Raw genomic sequence first — 24060 nt, forward strand, 5'->3', positions numbered from 1 at the left:
GCGCCGCGTTAAAAACTGGCCGACCAATTAGATTGCCGCTTTTGTTCACGTGCCTGGAGCTGCTGAAGTTACAGTAAAACACGACTTTGTGGCGCTCAAGCACAAAACAGTCTTGCCGAGCACACATTGATACCTAATGACGAAGAGGAAGTAAGTAGACCAAAGAAGATGCATCGAGGCAAGATGTGTTGCAAATTAGCTTCGGCTACAAGCACTATGGTACATGCATGGGATGATTGTTTTCATCTATGTTTATTGTATCAGTCCCCAACAAATAAAACAATAAATAAAATAAATAAAGATGAATGTAGAGCTGCTGGTCTCACTGGTGTCTGAACACAAAGAGGTTTATGACTAACGCGACAGCGGCTACAAAAATCTCGATAAGAGGGAGTTGTTATGGAGAGGAATTGCCGATCAAATAGGATTCGATGTGTACCGAGGTATTTCTGTTTTTCATTAAGCACCGTCTAATGTCAGGGAGTTAATTTGCATGTTCACTCGGCTCATCGCCAGCGAAAATCGCTTGGGTATGAACACAAAAGATGCGTCGAAAAACGTCGGCGATAAGCACGCACGATAATCGTCCCGGTGTGTAGGCCTACGAGGCTTTAGTCTATAGAGGGCCTCTGAATGGAGTTTGGCCCAGTGACATTTTGGGACGGACTGCGGATGACCTCTGTTTGTGCTGCCAACGATTCACCCTAATGACTTTCCAATCTGTCTCCTCGGGAATGTTTACTAGGCTAATTATCTCATGCAAAACACACACAAATATACACACAGGCCTGAGAGGAAGTTGATAGTACCGATTTGTGGACGTGAATGTTATCAGCACATTTTTATACAAGCCTTTGTCATTTCTTGACACAGTCATTGCATGTCTGCTCACTTGTTGATGAATCTGAAGTTAATTAATGTTTCTGATGGACTGGAAGGCAGAAATCAATATGAAAACATTCATATTCTATCTGTGGATATGAGAGTGAGACTCCAGACAATAGCTTCGGTTTTATTATAAATTTTTTATCAGCATATCAGCCTATTGAAAGCAAACCGAGCGTGATACAGTTATGATTTCATCCCCCCCCAACCTCTCTTATTCTAGCTTTGATTTCATAACCAATTCTTACCTTTGTATCGACCCTTCATTCCTCAGCTGTCATATTTAATGAACTTATACATCAATTGAAACAATGCTAGCTCATATTTCAAGGATGCACACTCAAATAACAGTAATAAAGATATGGGAGCTCTATAGCAGTGTAGAAAAGCCCATCTTAGTAGTGCAAATATTGCCTAGAGTCAGTAAAAAATGTGTCCGACATATCATCAAGTGTGCTTTTGTGTGTGTGTTGTGCATGTTTGTGTTTGTTTCATTTCTGTTCATTTCACCCAGAATACCATAGCAATGCAGTTAAACACGCAGAAAAACATCGCAACCTCATAGTAACGTCCTAATAACCTCATAGCGACACAGTTAAAAACCACTCAGAATACGATAGAAAACACATGCAAATACAAAAAACATCAACATATTATGAAAACATCTTCATCAGTTTAACAACACATGCACACAACACAACCAAAAACAGAAACACACTACAGATACTCACAACGCAACCAAATACAGAAACGCACTACAAATACAAATGTATTTGGTTGCGTTGTGAGTAATTACAGCACGTTTCTGTATTCTGTTTGCGTTGTATTTGCAGCCCATTTCTGTATTTGGGAGTATTTGCTGCATGTTTCTGTATTTGGTTGCATTGAGTATTTGCAGTGTGTTTCTGTATTTGTTTGCATTGTGAGTATTTGCAGCATGTTTCTGTATTTGTTTGCATTGTGAGTATTTGAAGCACGTTTCTGTATTTGGTTGTTGTGAGTATTTGCAGCATGTTTCTGTATTTGTTTGCGTTGTGTGTATTTGTAGCACGTTTCTGTATTTGGTTGTTGTGAGTATTTGCAGTGTGTTTCTGTATTTGGTTGCATTGTGAGTATTTGTAGCACGTTTCTGTATTTGTTTGCATTGTGAGTATTTGTAGCACGTTTCTGTATTTGGTTGTTGTGAGTATTTGCAGTGTGTTTCTGTATTTGGTTGCATTGTGAGTATTTGCTGGTACAAAGGATTTGCATTGTGATAATTTGATGATTTTTTTTTTATTTGCATGTGTTTTGTTCAGTTGCAGTGTGTGAGCTCTCTTGGCCACTGTAAAAAAAACACTCTTAAGTACCATAGCAACACCCTAGCAACAAAATAACATTGTGGCTGCGGATTTTGCATAGACAAGCTCCACTGACATTGTCTGCAGGAAATGTAGAAAATGTTTGGTTTCTCTCTCCATCTGTCTTATTTTTTCTCCATCTCTCTCTTTGTGTAGAAGATGAAAGGGAAGGAGGTGTTGGTGGGTTTGCTGTTCCTGATCTTTCCCTTCATCCCAGCCAGTAATCTGTTCTTCCGCGTGGGATTTGTGGTGGCAGAAAGAGTTCTCTACATGCCCAGGTTTGTGTGGGTGTGTATTGTGCAGATGTGCCTGTAAAAATATATTGTGACGGCCTGAAAAAATGTCATTTCTTGATCTTCGTATTACTTTTTTTCTAAAGCATTACAAATTCAACCTCCATTTTTCTCTCCCTCATTCTCCTTCATCCTGCTGTAGGGATCACACACCACTGATAACAGTACATAATCTTGAACCCTGCTTCCCATAATGCACCACTGATCTGTTGTGTGTGTGTGTATTTATGCTAACTGTCCAGATTAAACAGAAACTTGAACAATGAGGTGAGGTATTTTAGTAATCTTATTAGCTCTGAGTGTTGCAGTGACCCGACAAACACCCACATACACACACATAAATACAACTTAGTTATGAGTAATGAGCAGTTTGTGTTCAGTGAGTTTAATGGTGTTAGGATCAGATGGGCACTTATCTTGGCATTTAGGCGGTACTTCTCTATGCATGCTGGGTAAATATACGTAGCACTGTCTTTGTTAGTGCTAACAGCAATAGTAGTCAGACACGTGAGGGTGGAACTGTGGCTCAGAGGCCAAACCATATATACACACATGCAGCCACACACATATCAGCGAAAAGCTATGAGAGGAATGTGAGTTGCTCTCAGGCTCTGATTCACTTTAGTTGTGTCTATGGAGCAAAAATATAAGGGGAACATCACTGTTACTATTGCTTGTACTTGGTGAAACGCACAAAAATTTCATTTTACCTCATATTTAACAGTTTTTTTGCACAAAGAAAATTATTATTTTATTTTAGGTTCATTGACTTTAATTTCATGACAATTAAAGGAAGAGTTTGCCCATAAATGAAAATTTGCTAAACATTTACTCACCCTCAGATGTTTCTTCATCTGAACAGATCTGGAGAAATGTAGCATTACATCACTTGCTCACCAATGGATCCTCTGCAGTGAATGGGTGCCGTCAGAATGAGAGTCCAAACAGCTGATAAAAGCATCACAGTAATCCACAATTAATCCACACGTCTCCAGTCCGTCAATTAACATCTTATGACGTGAAAAGCTGCATGTTTGTACGAAACAAATCCATCAAGACATTTTAACTTTAAAAGAGGGAAAATGGCTTTAAAAAATGTTGCATTGCAAAATAATAATATTTTCTTTATAAAATGTATATAAAATATATTTTTCTTCTTGCAAAATAAATACTCAATACTTAGTTGAATTAGTTTACTTAGCCAAGTACTAAAATTTGTCCTGCATTTGTCCTGAATTTTATGCTGACTTTGGTAAAATATGCAAAACAATCCTATAGACTTATATAGAAGGAAGGATCTAAAAACCATATCTAGAGACCAAAACATCATAGAGCATAGCAATACTAAATACACCGCATATTTTATCAACCAAAAAAACAATGCTTTAGCATTGGGCAAGCACACTCACATTTTCTTCAGTAAAACTTTCAAAAAACATAAGTGATGAAGTGAAGTGGCCAAGTATGGTGACCCATACTCGGAATTAGTGCTCTGCATTTACCCATCCAAAGTGCACACACACAGCAGTGAACACACACAAACCGTGAACACACACCCGGAGCAGTGGGCAGCCATTTATGCTGCGGCACCCGGGGAGCAGTTGGGGGTTCGGTGCCTTGCTCAAGGGCACCTTGTCGTGGTATTGATGGTGGGAGAGAGTGCTGTACATTCACTCCCCCCACCTACAATCCCTGCCGGTACGAGACTCGAACCCACAACCTTTGGGTTATGAGTCCGACTCTCTAACCATTAGGCCACGACTTCCCAACATAAAACAGATGTTCCCAGGGAATATGCTATTTGTTATAACTCACTTTTTCCTCCGACAGTCTTTTTCAACACTAGTAAGTAAAATTTTCTAGATTCATGTAATTGTTTTTGACTTGAGCTGATTTTGACCGTGTCAACAGTGTCTGAGAATAAACAGTGTGAGGAGTGGAATCGGATCGGCCCCTTTCCTGTGGCTAAAGGATTGAAGGGAGTTTTGTCCTTGTCATGGTTACCTTCAAATATGCGCTCAAGTCTACAAATATAATTCACAGATGTGTCTGATTCTGTGTTCGTACTTGCAATTTTAAACGCTTTTGTTTTGATGCCTACCTGGTGGATCATACCAGGGTTACAATAATTAGCAATAGTGTTCGATAATAATAGCCACTGGGAAAAAATTTAATTAAATAAATAAAACATTAAATCATGTTATAATTTATACAATAATAATTTCTGATATTTATACAATATTTTTTTCCTGTAATATATTTAGTAATTATGTTTTTGTAAAAGCTGATCCTTAAACTTTTATATTTCTTCTGTAATTTTGAATATTTACTTACTAATTGTGTCTATATCTATGTATATATCTATATAGAATGTATATGTCTAAAATATTTACATTATAAAAATAGGTCAAATATCTTACATTGTTATTTGTATATATAATTAAATTAATGCATAAATATTGCATTTATTATACATTTATTATGAAGTCGTTTTATTTAATTTTATTTAATAATTGTTTTTATTGTATCCATGTAAAATATGATGTTATTTAATTTTTTTATTATATTAGTCAATTTATGGGAATTCATATAATTGTAATGATTTGTTTTGATTAATGTAATGATTAATGATAAATTGTAATGATTAATGATTTGAATTGTAATTGTGGTGAACAATCACTCCTACACTTTACCTTTTAGTTTTAAACGTCATTGCATATTTTGTCATTCAGCATTTGTGCTACACACATGAATGATATTTTAGATGCTTTCAAGAGTTCTATGGTTTTTAACATAAGTCTTTTTTTCCAAGTCTCATTTTGAATATTTAATTAAAGTATTGCATAGACATAATATTTTTAAAGGGTATATTATTGCTATTTTTCATGAGAGTTAGCTGGATCTTTAGCTGTCTGAAAATACATGAGAGAACATTAAATGCTGAAATACATTAGCATCACAGTTTACAATTTGCCATTTTCCACCCACAATACTCTCTACGGTACATTACCTGTGAAATATACACAAAGGTCTGTTCCAAAACTACTTTAATTCATCCATCTATGCAGTGTTGCTCAGATTACAAAGGCTTTTTCCATAACAACACTCTCTTTGTGTGTTTGTTCAGTATGGGTTACTGTGTTCTGGTGGTGCACGGGCTGAACAGACTGAATTCAGTGGTCAGTCGGTGGGGAGCGGCTGCACTAACTGTGTCCATGCTGGTTGTCCTCCTCCTCTTCTCCTGGAAGACCGTCCAACAGAATGAGATCTGGCTCTCCAGAGAAGCCCTGTTCAGGTGTGTGAATGTGCAGATTCACGTTCTGCATGAAAGATCCAGAATAAACCAGTTTAAGATGAAGGCTGGGTTTTGCAACACAGTAGCTGGGTTTCTAGCTAGTCAAATCTGGTTTAGGTGATTGACTAGCTGGATTATCATCCGCAGAGGAGCTATTAGACTATCTTGATCTAGCTGGTAGATAATCTCAAGACAGTTAATGACCAATCAGAAACCATCTAACATGTTCCAGCTGTCAATTTAAGCTGATTTTCCAGAATGCTTGGCCAAGATTTTCTGTTTTATCAGATTTTATGTGCCATTTCTTGTGTTTTATGTTATTTTTCAGTGTTATTTTACACACACACACACACATACTGTATACGGTATATATACAGTATGTGTGTGTGTAATTGATATTCATTTTTATTTCAGTTTTAGTTTATTTTAGCACATCAAGTTAAGCTGAATGAAAGTTAGAAATTTTAAAGGGGTCATATGACGTTGCTAAAAAGAACATTATGTTGTGTATTTGGTGTAATGCAATGTGTTTATGCGGTTTAAGGTTTAAAAAAAACATTATTTTCCATATAATGTACATTATTGTTTCTCCTCTATGCCCCGCCTTTCTGAAACGCGTCAATTTTTACAAAGCTCATCGTTCTGAAAAGCGAGGTGTGCTCTGATTGGTCCAGCTATCCAGTGCATTGTGATTGGCCGAATACCTCAAGCGTGTGACGGAAACGTTATGCCCCTTAACATACTGTGATGCCGTCTCCCAGCAGGACGAGACTCAGTCCAGCTGCTCTGCTCGTGCACATCCCATCATTGGTTCTCTTTTAGCAGTTAAGTCAATGTACTGTTAGGAGTAACTGAATAACTCTGGATATTGGTTTATTTCGCGTCAGAGGGAGTGTCAGGCACGTTTATAAACCGAATAACTTAAGTTTTGCATTCTTTGGATTTTCATCCTTTCAAACTGTAAATACGAAATGTGTTTTCTTTCACTGTGCCTTCTGGCTCCTGATCTATTTTCTTCCTCCTCCGTCAGGTCTGGCATTCAGACTTTACCTCACAATGCTAAAGTTCATTACAACTATGCCAACTTCCTGAAGGACAGGGGCCGAAACCAAGAAGCCATTTACCACTATAAAACAGCCCTCAGGTAAGTGTGTATGTGGGCATGAGAGCAATTTGACACTGAATGTTTTTTCTGCTGAAGGAATCATTTCCAATTTCCAAAATACACCTTAATACCCCAATTTCCTTCATACTTTTAATTAAGAATCAGTGCTTTCATTGACTATGTTAATCCGTAAATTGCCTGTGTGTTTTGTATAGACTGTACCCTCGACATGCCAGTGCTCTGAATAATCTGGGCACCCTGACTCACCAGACTGAGGAGGCTGAAGTTTATTACAGGAGAGCGCTGAATATTAACCCTCATCACAACAGAGCTCTCTTCAACCTGGGCAACCTTCTGAAGTAAATACATAAATTCATAACCTTCTGAAGTAACAAATTGGTAACCCTCTGAAAGTAAATACTATGGACACCCATTTCTGCCACTGAATAAAAAATAAAAAGGTAATTTTCTCGCAATTCTGACTTTTTTTCTCAGCGAATTATATATGCGGGATATAAACTCGCAATTCTGACTTTTTTTTCTCAGTTATATCTCGCAATTCTGACTTCTTACAATTGCAAGTATACCTCACAATTCTGACTTTATAACTCGCAATTGCTTGTTATAAAGTCAGAATTCCAAGATATAAGCTCACAGTTCTGAGAAAAACGTCAGAATTGTGAGATGTAAACTCATAATTGTGAGGCAAAAAAAAGTAAGAATTGTGGGGAAAAACTCGCAACTACCATTTTTATTTGTATTCAGTGGCGGATACAAGCTTCCATCAAATACACAAACTGGTAACCTTCTGAAGTAAATACACAAAAAAATGTGTGTGCCGTATGCCAATGTTGGAAGGCACCCAGACACATCCGAATGGTAGATAGGATAAAAATATTGTTTGATGTTGTGGTTCACAGAAGTAATTTTATGTTTTTTGTGCTGCTGCCTTCAGTTTTGGACACAGCCACTGTGTCTGTGCATATGAGGAAGAGGATGATGGTGTTATTGTTTTGCAGGTCTCAGGGAAAGGAGGAAGAGGCGGAGAGAATGTTGAAGGAATCTATTCATTTCGGTCCCCATTTTGCTGATGCCTACTCCAGCCTCGCCTCTCTATACGCTGACCAGGTCTTGCTCTCTGTCATTTGTTCTCGTTTTAGTAAATGAGGCACATACAAAGTGATCTTTTTGGTCTGTTTTTTTCTTTGATCTTATAAAGGCCATGTTTTTTGTAAAAGGATTACTTATTTTTCCCCTGGATTTTGTGTAGGGACATTCAAAAGAAGCAAATGAAATTTATACCAAGGGTATTGAGAACTGCCCCGACAGTTCTGACCTCCATAACAACTATGGCGTGTTCCTTGTGGACACAGGTAAGAAACTTCTAGAACTCTTTAAACTAGATCAACTCTGCCACGATGCTAGGGTCTTTAAATGGTTGCCAGGGCATTGCGCACGTTATATTTGGTTGATTCATTGTTGCTATGCATTTGCTAGGGTGTTCTAGGTGGTTGCCTGGGCCTTATGTAGTAGCTAAGATGTTCCAGGTGGTTGCTAGGGTGTTAGTTGGTTTGTGGTTGCTAAGATGCTTTATGTGATTGGTTGCTAGGGTGTTCTTGGCGGTTGTTAGGGCCTTATGTGGTAACAAAGATGAATGAATGATGCATTTATATAGCGCTTTATTGTGTATTGCTGTACACCCAAAGCGCTTTTACAATTGGTAATTTGGCCAGGACACCGGGGTTACACCCCTAGTCTTTACTAGAAGTGGCATGGGATTTTTAATGACCACAGAGAGGCAGGACCTCGGTTTAACGTCTCATCCGAAGGACAGTGATTTTTGACAGTATAGTGTCCCCATCACTATACTGGGGCGTTAGGACCCACACAGACCACAGGGTGAGCACCCCCTGCTGGCCTCACTAGCACCTCTTCCAACAGCAACCTAGTTTTCCCATGAGGTCTCCCATCCAGGTACTGACCAGGCTCAACCCTGCTTAGCTTCAGTGGGCAACCAGTCTTGGGCTGCAGGGTGATATGGCTGTGGCTGTTCTGATGTTCTGCTGAGGTTTTTTATGTGTTGTTTCGTTCCATGTTGCTATGTGGTTGCTAGGGTGTTGGTATGCAGTTGCTAAGGTGATCTATGTGGTTGGTTGGGAAGTCGTGGCCTAATGGTTAGAGAGTCGGACTCGTAACCCAAAAGTTGCAGGTTCGAGTCTCGTACCGGCAGGGATTGTAGGTGGGGGCTCTCTCCCACCTTCAATATCACGGCTGAGGTGCCCTTGAGCAAGAAACCGAATCCCCTGCAGCATAAATGGCTGCCCACTGCTCCGGGTGTGTGTGTTCACTGCTGTGTGTGTGCACTTTGGATGAGTTAAATGCAGAGCACTAATTCCAAGTATGGGTCACCATACTTGACCACATATCACGTCACTGTCACTGGTTCATTCCATGTTGCTATGTGGTTGCTAGGGTAATGGTATGCATTTGCTAAGGTGTTCTATGTTTTTGATTCCACATTGCTATGTGGTTGCTAGTATGTTCTGGGTGGTTGCCGGGGCCAAATTGCTATGTGGTTGCTTAGATGTTATATGTGGTTGCTAGGATGTTGGTATTTGCTTGACTCCATATTGCTGTGCAGTTGCTAGGGTATTTTGGATATTTGCTAGAGTGTTAGTATGCAGCTGCTAAGGTGTGCTATATGGTTGGTTCTATGTTACTATATGGTTTCTAGGGTGTTCTGGAGGTTACTAGGGCATTTACTGAGGTGTTTTATATGCTTGGTTAGTTTCACTTTGATATGTGGTTGCTAGGGTACTTTGGGTAGTTTTCAGGTTATTGATTGCAGTTGCTAAGATGTTTAAAGTGGTTAATAGGGTATTGGTATGCAGTTGCTAAGATGTTTTAGGTGGTTGCCAGGGAATTTTGTGCAGTTGCTGTGGTGTTCTAGGTGGTTGCTAGGGCGTTAGTATGCATTTGTTAAGGTGTTCTATGTGCTTGGTTACACATTGCTATGTGGTTGCTAGGGTGCTCTGAGCAGTTCCCATTGGTATGCAGTTTTTAAGATATTCCTATGTTGTTGCTAGGATGTTTTAGATGGTTGCTAAGGTCCTCTGGACATTTACCAGGGTTTTTGTGTTCAGTTGCTCAGATATTCTGAGTGGTTTCAGTGCATTGAAAGTTGCAGGTTCGAGTCTCGTACCGGCAGGGATTGTAGGTGGGGGCTCTCTCCCACCTTCAATATCACGACTGAGGTGCCCTTGAGCAAGAAACCGAATCCCCTGCAGCATAAATGGCTGCCCACTGCTCCGGGTGTGTGTGTTCACTGCTGTGTGTGTGCACTTTGGATGAGTTAAATGCAGAGCACTAATTCCAAGTATGGGTCACCATACTTGACCACATATCACGTCACTGTCACTGGTTCATTCCATGTTGCTATGTGGTTGCTAGGGTAATGGTATGCATTTGCTAAGGTGTTCTATGTTTTTGATTCCACATTGCTATGTGGTTGCTAGTATGTTCTGGGTGGTTGCCGGGGCCAAATTGCTATGTGGTTGCTTAGATGTTATATGTGGTTGCTAGGATGTTGGTATTTGCTTGACTCCATATTGCTGTGCAGTTGCTAGGGTATTTTGGATATTTGCTAGAGTGTTAGTATGCAGCTGCTAAGGTGTGCTATATGGTTGGTTCTATGTTACTATATGGTTTCTAGGGTGTTCTGGAGGTTACTAGGGCATTTACTGAGGTGTTTTATATGCTTGGTTAGTTTCACTTTGATATGTGGTTGCTAGGGTACTTTGGGTAGTTTTCAGGTTATTGATTGCAGTTGCTAAGATGTTTAAAGTGGTTAATAGGGTATTGGTATGCAGTTGCTAAGATGTTTTAGGTGGTTGCCAGGGAATTTTGTGCAGTTGCTGTGGTGTTCTAGGTGGTTGCTAGGGCGTTAGTATGCATTTGTTAAGGTGTTCTATGTGCTTGGTTACACATTGCTATGTGGTTGCTAGGGTGCTCTGAGCAGTTCCCATTGGTATGCAGTTTTTAAGATATTCCTATGTTGTTGCTAGGATGTTTTAGATGGTTGCTAAGGTCCTCTGGACATTTACCAGGGTTTTTGTGTTCAGTTGCTCAGATATTCTGAGTGGTTTCAGTGCATTGTTTCATGGTTTTTAAAGTGGTTGCCAGGTCATTGCTAGATGATTGTTAGGGTGTTACTATCTCAAATCTCTAGTGCTTCATATCAACCACATAATTATACACAACCTATATATTACCTGTCTCTGTTTAGGTCATGGAGATCGTGCAGCCTTTCATTACCAGGAAGCAGTGCGTCTCAAGCCATCTCACTATGTTGCCATGGTGAACCTGGGTCGTCTTCTTCGCTCGTCCAATGACAATAAAGAGGCGGAGCTATGGTACAAAAGGTAAGATGAAATCAAATGATACCATTATCTAAACGGTGTATCCAGCTTGCACAACTGTAAACTAAATCACATGTGGGTGTGTCTCACAGGGCCCTGCAAGTGGTTCGTAAGGTGGATATCCTAACCCCTCTTGGGGCTTTATACTACAACACCGGTAGATATGAGGAGGCACTGGAGGTTTACAGAGAGGCGGCCACACTTCAGCCCGACAGCACTGATATCTGGCTCGCCCTGGTGAGATTATAGTCACTTTTTAGCCTAAAAAAATCCCACCGTTTCCTTTCTCAATATTTTTTCCAATCCAACCAGTTAGGTTTAGGTTTGATATTGTTTTAAAGGGATAGTTCACCCAAAAGTGAAAATTTGCTTACCCTCAGCCCATCCAAGATGTAGATGAATTTTTTTCTTGAGTAGAACAGTAAAGATTTTTAGCTGAAACTGGTCCTTGGTGATTCATAAAATGCAAGTCAGCGGCTTCTCGATTTTGAGAATAAAAAAAGGATATCATTTTATGAATCACCAAGGACCACGGTTTCAGCTGAAAATCTTCTTTACTGTTCTACTTAAGAAAAAACTCTACATCTTGATGGCCTAAGGGTGAGTAAATTAACAGCAATTTTTCATTTTTGGGTGAACTATCCCATTAATTGTCAGCATTGGCACTGGTCTTTGTAAACGGTTTGCTTGGAGTGTTTCAAAGAGTAGAATGTCAGCTTAATTGAGTCTCCACAGACCCTTCAGTGTGATTCACATCACCGCCTTAAGAAACAGAGGCCGGGACCTCTCGGGTTCCTTTCTGGTCGCTCTTTCATTCGCTCTTTCCCTTTTTAACTCGTTTTGTCTCTTCCCATCTCGTTGTCTGCACAGGCTCAGGTTTTAGCTATGGCAGGTCGCTCTGCGGAGGCCGAGAAAATGACCCTGGGCATCATTTCAAAGACCAGCAACTGCATTGAATGTTACCGCTTGTTGTCTGCCATCTACAGCAAACAAGGCAACCACACTGAGGTGCGTGTATGTGTCTTTGTGTGCATCAATTCATGCGCACTCCCTTTTATTACACCGTATTGAAACGGAAAAAACACAAGGTTTTTTTCATCTCATTTGGGGCAATGAATCAATTCATCCCGGATCGTAATTTTGCCCCTACCTAATTTCGCCAGTGCATTCAGCTGTTCAAAGCACATTTTATTGAATCTCAGACTAGAATAAATTGCATATAATTTCTTTTTATTACTCATGCCTTTACTCATTACTTTATTACTTCAGTTTAGCAGTTCTCTGCCTCAAAGAGAAATCTATATGCCTCCTGAGAGACAAAGAACCTCAGCAAGAAGAAGTTCAGCACTAGTTTTGAGCTTAATGAGTGTATGTGTGTGTGTGTGTGTGTTTCAGGCATTGGATGCATTGAAGACAGCACTGCAGCAGGAGCCGTCAGACCCTGCTGTGAAGGCAGAGCTGCACTTCTCCATGGGCAACCAGCTCAGAGAGATGAACGAGCTTGATCGAGCCTTCAAGGTAACTACATCTGCAGCTGTCAATGTGAGGGAAGAGCTCTTCAAATATTCCCTTTCTTCACATTCTTGTTTACTATGTCTTAGCTTGCCTATAGACAGTTCACGGACCGATTGATGCATATCACACACAAAAATTGCAAGAGCTTTACCCAGATGGAAAGCTCTAATTTGATTGTCTGGATTTATACAAAATCCAAGAGTAAAGATATACAGGTTTTTATCAGTCCTCTGAGAAGATTTGATGTTTCTTTTTTTGTTTTGATTGATATACTTTTTACCTTCTATGAAAAGCATTGTATTTTTCATAAAGAAAGAAATATTTTCCATAAAGAAAATAAAGCTTTAACTTAGGACCATAAATATTTTTTACAACAATAAATTCTCAATAGCTCGTAAAAAAAAAAGAAAAGAAAGAAATGTCATAAACATAATGTGAAGGAAGAAAATAATGAAACATTATTTAAATATATCAGTAGGAATTAAAAATTATAATATAATAATTATATTTTATTATTATTTTAATAAAATGAAATATACCATATTTAAAAATTACTATGTAATATATCAAAATTAATATGTAAAGCACAATTGTAAAAATTGTATTGCATACAATAATTAGACTTTTTTTAGTGAAATTATATCTTCAATGATATACAGTATATACTGTGTGTGTATATATTGTTTTCCATTTCAAAGCATAAAAATAATGCTAATATATATATTTTTTAATATTTATTCTGAATTAAAAAAAATGTTTTGGACACATTACTGCATTTTCATTACAATAAAATAATAATGAGTACAGTATTCATTTTACAGTAATGAAATTGTATTTGAAAGATGCACTTCATACAGACAATAACTTGTTCACTGTTAGATAATTTATTGTATTATGAGCATGTTTTCCTTTTATAAATTAAAAGTTAATTTACATATTTTTGTGAGGTCAATGACAAAATCAAATACTAAGAATGTCGAAGAATGTGGCACTTTGATATCTTTGACTATTTTTTTTACTGAATTTTACTGCATTAATCATTTTGAATTGAATGGCTACAGTGGAATGGTTCCTTTGACTGAAAACGTACCTTTAAAGCCTTTTCAGAGCAAATACATACATGTCAAGATATATATCAGTTTTGGTTTCAGGGTTATATCCATAACAATAAACATAAAAGACTGAGATTGGTTGTTTGACATGTAAATCAGGCCCCTTCCTGTTTAATTCTCAGTCAGAATAACCTGAAATATGGATCAGTTTTGCTGATAGTCTTGTCTACATGAGACTAAATGTTGGGTAATTGTGTTCTCTGCTGCTTGCTGCTTCTCTCACCTTCACACTGTTGCTTGCCAGTGCCCTGATACTGTCACAGGAACATCACCCACCTCCTTTCATCTACAAATATAAACAGTCCAGACTTCATCTCACGCTGGAAGCTTTGTCTTTAACCTCTGTGTTTCTTAACATCCTGGCTGCCTTAAGGGGACTACGTTTCTTCGGCAGGATTTCTGATTAGCACGAGGACCGTTTTGGTTGCATTCTTCGATCCTGGACTCATTCCAGGTCTCCCGCTAATATTTGGCCTGTAGTTCTACTTTTATTTAGACCACAAAAGGACAGACGAGAGCAGGCTGGTCTCAGGTTTACATAATTCTGCTATCAGTTCAAAGCTCGGTTATAAAGCCCTGAACAAAAAGTTTTTTTTGCGGTATTTCAACACCACATCTGCGGTAAAGCCAGACTGTTAAATGCGCCTCCAGTGTTTGTTTTTTTTTAATCTTGAATGGATCGTGTTTCTTACATGGCCCAAAACTCTTATAAAAGGTTGAATCTCACTGGTGGTTTAATACTGTTGAATTCATCATTGGCTATATCTCATGCATATACCATATATAATATGTCATGTGTTGATCTAATGTTTCCAGAGCTACAAGCTTGCTGTTGAGCTCAAACCTGACCAATCACAAGCCTGGATGAATATGGGCGGCATTCAGCATATCAAGGTATGATGGCTGAGTTTTGAGGTCTGATGAAAACTGATAAGAAATTTCACCACAAAATTAAAAGGAAAAATATATTTTGCATAAGGAAAGAAATCGAAGGCTTTGGTTAGAATAAATAACTGACATTATTTTCAAGATAATATATTCTCAGCACCTTGTAAACAAATTCCTGTTACTGTAATGTGAAGGAAAACATAATGATACATTATATGAATATATATTAATACAGGATCATAAATAATTGTGACATTATTTTTGTAATATGTTCTCAGTAGCTTGTATAATAAATTCCTATTACTGTAATGTGAAGGAACACATAATGAACATATATATATATATATATATATATATATATATATATATATATATATGTATTTTTATTTGTAATAATGTGGGTATATAATAATGCAGTATCTCACAGCAACATATTTCAGAAGTTCTCATCATTTTCCCCATGTGTCGTCCCAAGACGAGCACTCAGACCAGCACAAATTGAGCGTTTGTTGTTCTTGTTTTAATCGAAGCAGAGGTACCGTCTCTGAGAGGGATTTTTTCAGAGCCGTTCCACTCGACCACTGCAGCTCCGTTCTGCTTCGCTGGCTGCAAAACCTCAGAAAGCATTTCAGACAAATGCTGTGAGTTATTAAATATGACAAGCCATCTACTGTGTTCCATGAACACGGCTGATCAGTTGTAGGTGGTCTACTTGTATTTTGTTTTTGTTTTGTTTTGTTTTTTTCTCACATAAGGATTTTGTGAGTGATTTAAATGAAGGGAAAAAATGACAGCGTCATTCATCGTGTGCTTTAATTTGATCTTTTATCTTGTTCATGCATCAATATTGTGGAATGTATCTTGGACTAAAGGCATATTGACCTGTGCAGTGAATTACATATCATTTTTTATCCTCATAAGCTATAATTCTGAAGTCTCTTTAAATTGGAATTACATTATCATATATAATGGCGTATCCTTGAACTAGGTCATTAAATGGATTTTAGTCATATTTTCGGTGGCCAGAATTTGTTATGCGGTACTCTTGATTATACCGAAATATTTGCACTTACATTTCGTTGCCATAGGAACTGTTGTCAAGAACATTTCTTGAATTCAGCAGCAGCCGTGCTAAACATGTCATAGCAGAAACCAATGTGAAGTAATGTATGATTATTTAATAAATATTACCCAATACCAGTGAATGTGTGCTTGTGGTTGAAGATGTTGATATTGCTCTAGATGGGCAATTATGTATGCAATCACTTTTTATCAAAATAGCTGTCCAAGGCCAGGTGTTAAACTACCCATACACACAGAAATGCATTGTTCTGTAATTCGGTATACATCCCACTGTTGTAAAATCATCATTAAAATAGACACAGATCTAGTATAGAAAAGGATTTAGCAAGACAGTCTTTCCTTCAACTGAATTTGCAATATGATTCACATTTGATTTCATCTAACCTAACAATATTTTTCATCTCAGACACTGGTACATGAGAGAATGCTGCATGATTTTGAACAAGACAAACAGCTATTTCATATTTAAACAGCTTTTACATATTTAAACAAGTGTAAATATTGCTTTTAGAAGTGCTCTGAAGATCCATGTTTACTGAGAATGCACAAAAAAATTGTGAGAATGTAAAAGAGAAAATGAAATGGCTATAAATGGATTAAATCTGAAAATATAGGTTTCATTTTATATATATACAGTGGGTACGGAAAGTATTCAGACCCCCTTAAATTTTTCACTCTTTGTTATATTGCAGCCATTTGCTAAAATCATTTAAGTTCATTTTTTTCCTCATTAATGTACACACAGCACCCCATATCTTGAGATACAAAATTACATAAAATAATTTGACTTGTTTTCTGTGAATTGTATCTTTTGTTTTCAATTAAGCATACATTTATTTAAATGTTTAAATTATAATACATTATTTAATACATTTATAATGTAAAGCATAAAAATCATGTTAATATATTAATGATTTAGTCACAGTTTGTTAAAACCATTTTAAAATAATTTTAAAACTATTCTAAATGAGTTGTATTACTGTATTACAGTAATACTGAGATTTTTTAAAGTAAAATTATAGTAGTGATACTTTAAGGTCCTATTAGTTATTGTTGGTTAGTGATTAACTAACATGAAGTAACAATGAGCAAAACATTTGTTGCAGTATTTATTCATCTTTCCTAATACTAGTTAAAAAATACATCTGATCATTGTTAGTTCATGTTAACTCAGGTCCATTAAATAATATTAACATATACAACTTTTGATTTTACTAACATATTAGTAAATGTTGTAATTATAATTAACTAAGAGTAATAAATTAATGTTAACAAATAGAAACCTTATTGTAAAGTCTGATCAAAATTGTCACAATGCATATATAAATTCTTATTTATTCCTTTTGATTAGATGAAAAATGACCTGGATATTTTCTCATGCCATTGTAACTTGAACTGTCGTGTGCTTATTTTCGATTATTTATTTATTTTAATTTTTTTAGGGAGACTATGCAGCAGCAAGAATGTACTACCAAAGAGCTCTTCTCCTCTCACCCGGATCTAAACTGCTGAAGGAGAACCTGGCCAAGCTGGACAGACTAGAGAAAAAACTCCAAGGAGCCTAGAGGAACAGCGTGACCTGAACTCAACTGTCAGACAAATGATGTATCAAATACATTGAATCAGTCAATTACTGTATTAAAACAAACTGAGTACGTTATTGTTTATAAAGCTTTTATTCAAGAGTCACATTGAAGTATTTTGATATACCATTGGAACACAAAATCTTATGGTGGTGACATCTGACGGTGTTGACAAATTTGGCATTTCTTTCACAAAACCAATGGAGTTCATGTAGTAGCTATTTTCTTATTGATGCTAGATGCTTATGGAACCTGCTCCAGGAGAATAAAATTATCTAAATATTTCAAACTATTTCCTGGAAGATGGTGTTGACATATCATGGCTGTGACACAGGAAATATTAACATTAGGATTTAAAATATTCTTAAACTAAAACTTAGCAGAGCCTGTCTGACACTGCTGTACTCTGCAGAGGTGAACTGTGGCAAGGGGCTCCTTTAGAGTGACAGCTGCCCCTGATGTTCCCTGATTTTATTATATTTTATTGAATGTCTGATGGTGTTGACAAAAAGTGGGGACGCAACTTTAAAATCTTATGAAACATGCATGTGTCATTAAAAAAACAACCTTGCTTTGATAGGAGATATTATTAAGTGTTGCTTTTGATAAAACAAGCTCTTTTTCATCATTAAAAAACATTTTTATCCATTTTATTGCATATGAATGATTGAATTCTCTGTGGACACACTGTTTTAGACATAGTGAGAGGACACTAAGAAACACAGATTTGGTATAATAATGAGAAAATTAAATTGAAGGTGATATTTGTGTTAAATACATTCTATTATTAATCCCTCATGACATTTAAAGTATTTTTATTTTTTAAAGCTAATAGCAGTTACCATTGCTGGACCTGTTTTGTCCCACGTCTCAAGAATGACATATTTATTATTGTAATGAAAAGATGCAAATGAGGCTTTTTCACTAGTGGTCACAGATTATAATGACGTTTTAAATTGAGTTGTGTGAATGAATGATACATTAAGCATATGGTAGGCTTTTCCATATGAGACACATTCCTTTATCAAGCAATGGAAATTAGTAATAAAAACATTGGGACTAAAGTTTAGTATTCTGGTGTGACTGTAGCCAGAACAATGATGCAGATTGGTTTAGACGCTCACTTTGACTTTCTGCGTGTATTTTCAGCAGTACATTATAAATATAACGTCAACAGATTGTTGCAATAATGGAAGATTTGTCGTGCAAAACATGGAAGTAAATTACGATTTCGATCCACAGGGCGTGTAGTTTAACGCGCGAACGCTTGGATCTTTGCTGACCTCTAGTGGTGAAACTCTGAATTATTCCACTTAGTTAATTAAGCGCTGATGGCCCCACAGCTGTATATTTTCTGTGCGTGGTGTTGTCTTGTAACGCCCTTTGTAAGCTTCTCCGCTCATTTTTAAAAACACATTTGTGAACATGCATAAAAAGTGTTTATTTATTTTAATGCTCTCTCTTAATTGGACAAAGGCCGACCCTGGTGAGACTCAGCAACTTAAACATGTCTCAAGCTGTTGTTTGTGAACTCATGTTACCTAAGATTTGAATAACTTGCATTGTTCATATGATTTCCTACTTCATATAGTGTACTGTTTCTTTTAAGATGCTAAAGAGAATCCCAATAGAGGCACTTCAGCTGAGACAAACTGCATCTTTGGGAATGGGTGTTATGGTAAGGCTGAGTTCATAATGCATAACTTCATCCGCTGGCCTGCAAATATGATTCCTTGCACTGTTTTTCAGACCTGGCTGGCATTCGTGCCTTCATCCCAGAGAAGGATGAGGAGGAGAGCCGGATTATAGGTGGGCAGGAGGCATGGGCACATTCATGGCCTTGGCAGGTGTCCCTGCAGTACTCAGAAATGCCAGCCTGCGGGGGTGCCATCCTCGACCTGCGGTGGGTTATTACCGCCTGCCACTGCTTCAAACGGTAAGCCCACCGGCACTGGTCTATAAAACCTCTATGAGTGCAAATATGTGTCTTAAAACCAAAGTTCATGTTTGTGAGCAGTTATAAAAAGGCGTCACTGTGGAAGGCAGTGGCTGGAATGCACAATTTGGAGAATATGAATGAATCCTGCCATCAAGTGAGTGTCTGTGTGTGTTTATTTACATCTCACACCCTTCTAATGTGGATTGTTTTTTTTGTTTTTTTATTCCATTTTAATTTGTATAACTCCCTTGTGTTTTATTTAAAGACTGTAGAGGTGGAAAATATCATCTCCCACAAGGGCTACAACCAAAAGACAAACGAGAATGATATTGCCCTGGTGAAACTGCAGAGTCCCCTGCTGTTTAATGAGTGTGTGAGGCCTGTTGGCATCTTAAACAATGACTTGTCCCCTCGGAAAACCTGTACCGTCACCGGCTGGGGCGCCATCAGAGAGAGTAAGGCCCTTAATGGCAGGAATATGTTAACCTTGTCCTGTATAACCTGTGTAATGGGCTTCATAGGTAGTGGTTATATGTGATTAGATGAATTTGTCTCTTTATAGATGGGCCTCGTGCCTCCGGACTTCAAGAGGTCAATGTAACTGTTTTTGAGCCTCAAACATGTAACAAATATTACAGAGGGAAAATGCTTAAGTTTATGGTGTGTGCCGGAGCAGAGGAAGGCAGAATGGATGCATGTCAGGTAAACATTTGCGGCGGTTTTTTTCTAACAAATACCTGAAGAGTTACTTCATGTCAGTCAGTGACATGATGCTCCTTTTTGTTCTATTACTTAATTTATTCAAAAATATGTGTTATACATAAAGTAAAAATATCAGGGTCATACAGCTACCCTGATATAAGGAAGACTAAAATGAAGTCATTTCTTTATTTTTATATCTTAGAAAAATATGTATAGGAATTATTAATAAAATAGAATAATAATTAAAATATAAAAATATGTATAAATAAAGCTTGTCTGCTGAATCAAAGCCATGTGATTAATATGATTAATAATAATAATCACATTAATAAATGATTAATATTGAATTAAGTGATATTAATAATAATAATAATTTATTATTATTAATATAATATAATAAATTATGTATAAAAGAACATCATAATCAATCATCAAAATATTATTTGTGAAATATTATAAATCTATATTTGTTAATAAAACTGGTCTGCCAAATCATAGCCATAAATCTTTTATAAAAATAATAAAATTATATAAAAAAATATATATATACATTGATGATAAAAGTATATGTGTGTGTGTATAATATGTGTCAAGGTTAGTTAGTCTCTTAGGTTGTAAAATGTAAAAGTAAGTTTAGGTTGTAAAATGTCATGTGGTGCAGCTGTCCAAATAGCTTGATGACATTTATGAATGATAAATTAATAATTTTAAGCAAGATTTTTCCTTTTCCTTTATTGTGAACACTCATTGACCCCTCTGGATCAGGGCGACTCTGGTGGGCCCCTCTCATGTTTCACAGATGATAGGTACAAGCTTGCTGGAGTGGTCAGCTGGGGGGTCGGGTGTGGTCGGGCCCAAAGACCAGGGGTCTACACCACATTATACCACTACAAGCAATGGATCGAGTCTTCAATACGTGGTATGTACTTTCAGATTTCAGTGATGTGTCAGTGGCTGCTCTAAAGCTGCTATTTTTTTTTTTGCTTGTATTATATAGATGAACTCGTTTCTGACGACTCTGAAGCAGATTCAACTGGTAAGAGACTCTTGTACCTCATCATGTACCTTTTTGATTGCTTTAGTTATCGTTCATTTCCATTTCCATGTCGTGGCTTCAGTGCAGTGTGGTCAGGCCAAAATTGAGTCCTGCCAACTCCCCGGTGACTTGGCACAGGTGGTATCCTCTGTGGATGGCACATTCAAGGTGGAGAACGTGAGCGAGGCATGTGCGAACTCCTGGCCGTGGCATGTCAGCCTCCAGAGCCACGATACGCATTACTGTAGCGGCGTCCTCGTTCACCCCCGCTGGGTTCTTGCACCGCGTCATTGCCTTCCCAGGTAAGCCCGATGAGTTTAATGATCTACGTTCAGCATTTGTCCCTCAGTGATGCTCTGACAGTTTGTCCCACAGTGCTGGAGATGTTGTGGTCTTGGGAGCTCATGACCTAAACTTCATGTCGGGTCAGACTGCAGCTGTGTGGTCGGGCCCAAAGACCAGGGGTCTACACCACATTATACCACTACAAGCAATGGATCAAGTCTTCAATACGTGGTATGTACTTTCAGATTTCAGTGATGTGTCAGTGGCTGCTCTAAAGCTGCTATTTTTTTTTTGCTTGTATTATATAGATGAACTTGTTTCTGATGACTCTGAAGCAGATTCAACTGGTAAGAGACTCTTGTACCTCATCATGTACCTTTTTGATTGCTTTAGTCATCGTTCATGTCCATTTCCATGTCGTGGCTTCAGTGCAGTGTGGTCAGGCCAAAATTGAGTCCTGCCAACTCCCCAGTGACTTGGCACAGGTGGTGTCCTCTGTGGATGGCACATTCAAGGTGGAGAACGTGAGCGAGGCATGTGCGAACTCCTGGCCATGGCATGTCAGCCTCCAGAGCCACGATACGCATTACTGTAGCGGCGTCCTCGTTCACCCCCGCTGGGTTCTTGCACCGCGTCATTGCCTTCCCAGGTAAGCCCGATGAGTTTAATGATCTACGTTCAGCATTTGTCCCTCAGTGATGCTCTGACAGTTTGTCCCACAGTGCTGGAGATGTTGTGGTCTTGGGAGCTCATGACCTAAACTTCATGTCGGGTCAGACTGCAGCTGTGGAAAGCGTGCAGAGTTTGGCTTACGATGGCAGCTTCCCACCTGCCTCCGATCTCTCCATGATCCGCTTATCTGTCCCAGCTCGAATCGGTATAGAATCACATGACCTTATCTGTGTTTTTCATGAGATCCTGCTCAACAATCAGAGTTGTACAGCTTAACATTTGCTCCATCCAGGGCTGATGATATTTCCAGTGTGCATAACCGATAAAGATGATGAAATGGTTAATGAAGATAACTCATCTTGTGTGACAACTGGTTGGGGAACAAGAAAAGCTACCTGTGAGTTAAATGTTCAGCATTAATACCAATATAAAGTAGCATTTTCAACCAAGTTTACTTTCATTTTATTTTCAATATAGTCAACAAACCAATTGTCCTATGTAGGTCATGGACGGTTGTTTTTATTTTATCATTTAATTTGATTTTTTTTATTATTATTTATTTTTATTTTTTTTTTCCATCCATCCATTCTCCAAACCACTTGTCCTATGTAGGTTGTGGATTTTTATTTTATTTTATTTTATCCCCATCCATTTGTTCTATTTTTTTCCCCATCTATTCTCCAAATAGCTTGTTCCATGTTGGTCATGGATGGTTATTTCATTTAATTTTCTTTCTTATTTTTTGATTGATTTCCATCCATCTGTTCTCCAAACCACTTGTCCCATGTACTGTGGCATGGATGCTGGAGCTTGTCCCATATTCTTGTGCCAAAGGCAGGGAAATGTCTTGGATGGATGGTCATATTATTATTTTTTGATTTGATTAATTGGAGGAACAAGCATTGCTAAGTCATGCACAAGAAGACCAGACACCTATTTTAAGTTAATGGGGTGAATCTTGAGTTCATGTTGACTTTACATCTGAAAATATGGAAAATTTATGATAAATGGAAACACCACAGTTTTCTGTGAAATATTTATTGTCCATTGCTACTTTGTACTTGCTCCTTCCTCAAACACATGCTAACATTTTCTTATAGTAGTTATGTTTTATTTTTCTCATATTAGTGGATCTGCACCCTGATATTCTACATATGGCCAGAGTTAAGCCTCTTTCTGAGAAAGCCTGCATGACGGGCTGGGGTGACCGTTTCAACATGAAATCCCTCCTGTGTACGGATGCAGCAGCCTCCACCTCCTGCTTGGTACAGTCTTACAGTAGTTTCAACAATCACTATTCACATGCACATGTCCTGGTCACTTAAATTCTTTATGTTGTATAGGGGGACTCTGGCGCACCCCTTATGTGTGAAAAAAATGGGGTCTACTACCTTGTAGGACTAACAACATGGGGCGGCAAGAAATGTGAACCTCGGAAACCGGCTGTGTTCACTCGAGTGTCGGCCTATCACTCATGGATACAAACTTTTATCAGAAATGCCTAAAATCTTTAATAAAGCTCTATATTAAAATATTAATTAAACTCCTTGTGTGGCTTGTTGTCATGTTGTTTGCAAAGCAATACTTTCTTTAATCACGTTTTATCTATAAGCAAGAAAAAACTAAAAACTAACAATCATTTTAGACGTTTGGCTAGTTGGTTGTTTATTAATTTTTTTGTTTGGCTAGTTGTTCTGCTGCTTTCGAAATGACATTGGGACGTTCACCCATGAGTCACAAATTCAAACTAGTGAACAAATCATTTTAAATCGAATCTTTCAGTGAATCGATTGACCCGGTTCATAAAATGATTCATTTTCGAATCGGTTCTCGAGTCGCACTCTCTTTTTGGTTTTCTGGCATACAAAACAGTCACTGTAAATTCATTTTTAGTATGATTAAATGAAAA

The 24060-nt window shown here is 37.7% G+C and overlaps 1 protein-coding gene and 1 pseudogene across 1 annotated transcript in view; both read left to right on the forward strand.

Moving 5' to 3' along the window:
* LOC107580673 (transmembrane and TPR repeat-containing protein 1-like) overlaps nt 1–17534 on the forward strand; it is a 49571-nt gene extending 32037 nt beyond the window's left edge. The window contains exons 9-20 of the mRNA XM_016266345.1: nt 2382–2503; nt 5646–5813; nt 6844–6957; nt 7134–7277; nt 7938–8046; nt 8189–8291; nt 11204–11339; nt 11429–11573; nt 12207–12344; nt 12732–12854; nt 14780–14857; nt 17377–17534. Coding sequence (XP_016121831.1) covers nt 2382–2503; nt 5646–5813; nt 6844–6957; nt 7134–7277; nt 7938–8046; nt 8189–8291; nt 11204–11339; nt 11429–11573; nt 12207–12344; nt 12732–12854; nt 14780–14857; nt 17377–17499 — 1503 coding nt within the window. The 3' untranslated portion in view covers nt 17500–17534. The remainder of the gene's footprint in view (nt 1–2381; nt 2504–5645; nt 5814–6843; nt 6958–7133; nt 7278–7937; nt 8047–8188; nt 8292–11203; nt 11340–11428; nt 11574–12206; nt 12345–12731; nt 12855–14779; nt 14858–17376) is intronic.
* Nucleotides 17535–18548: 1014 nt separating this feature from the next.
* Nucleotides 18549–23676, forward strand: LOC107581278 (uncharacterized; annotated as a pseudogene).
* Nucleotides 23677–24060: the final 384 nt, after the last annotated feature.

Source organism: Sinocyclocheilus grahami, unplaced genomic scaffold (assembly GCF_001515645.1).
Source record: "Sinocyclocheilus grahami isolate Dianchi unplaced genomic scaffold, SAMN03320097.WGS_v1.1 scaffold33.1, whole genome shotgun sequence".
Taxonomy (NCBI): domain Eukaryota; kingdom Metazoa; phylum Chordata; class Actinopteri; order Cypriniformes; family Cyprinidae; genus Sinocyclocheilus; species Sinocyclocheilus grahami.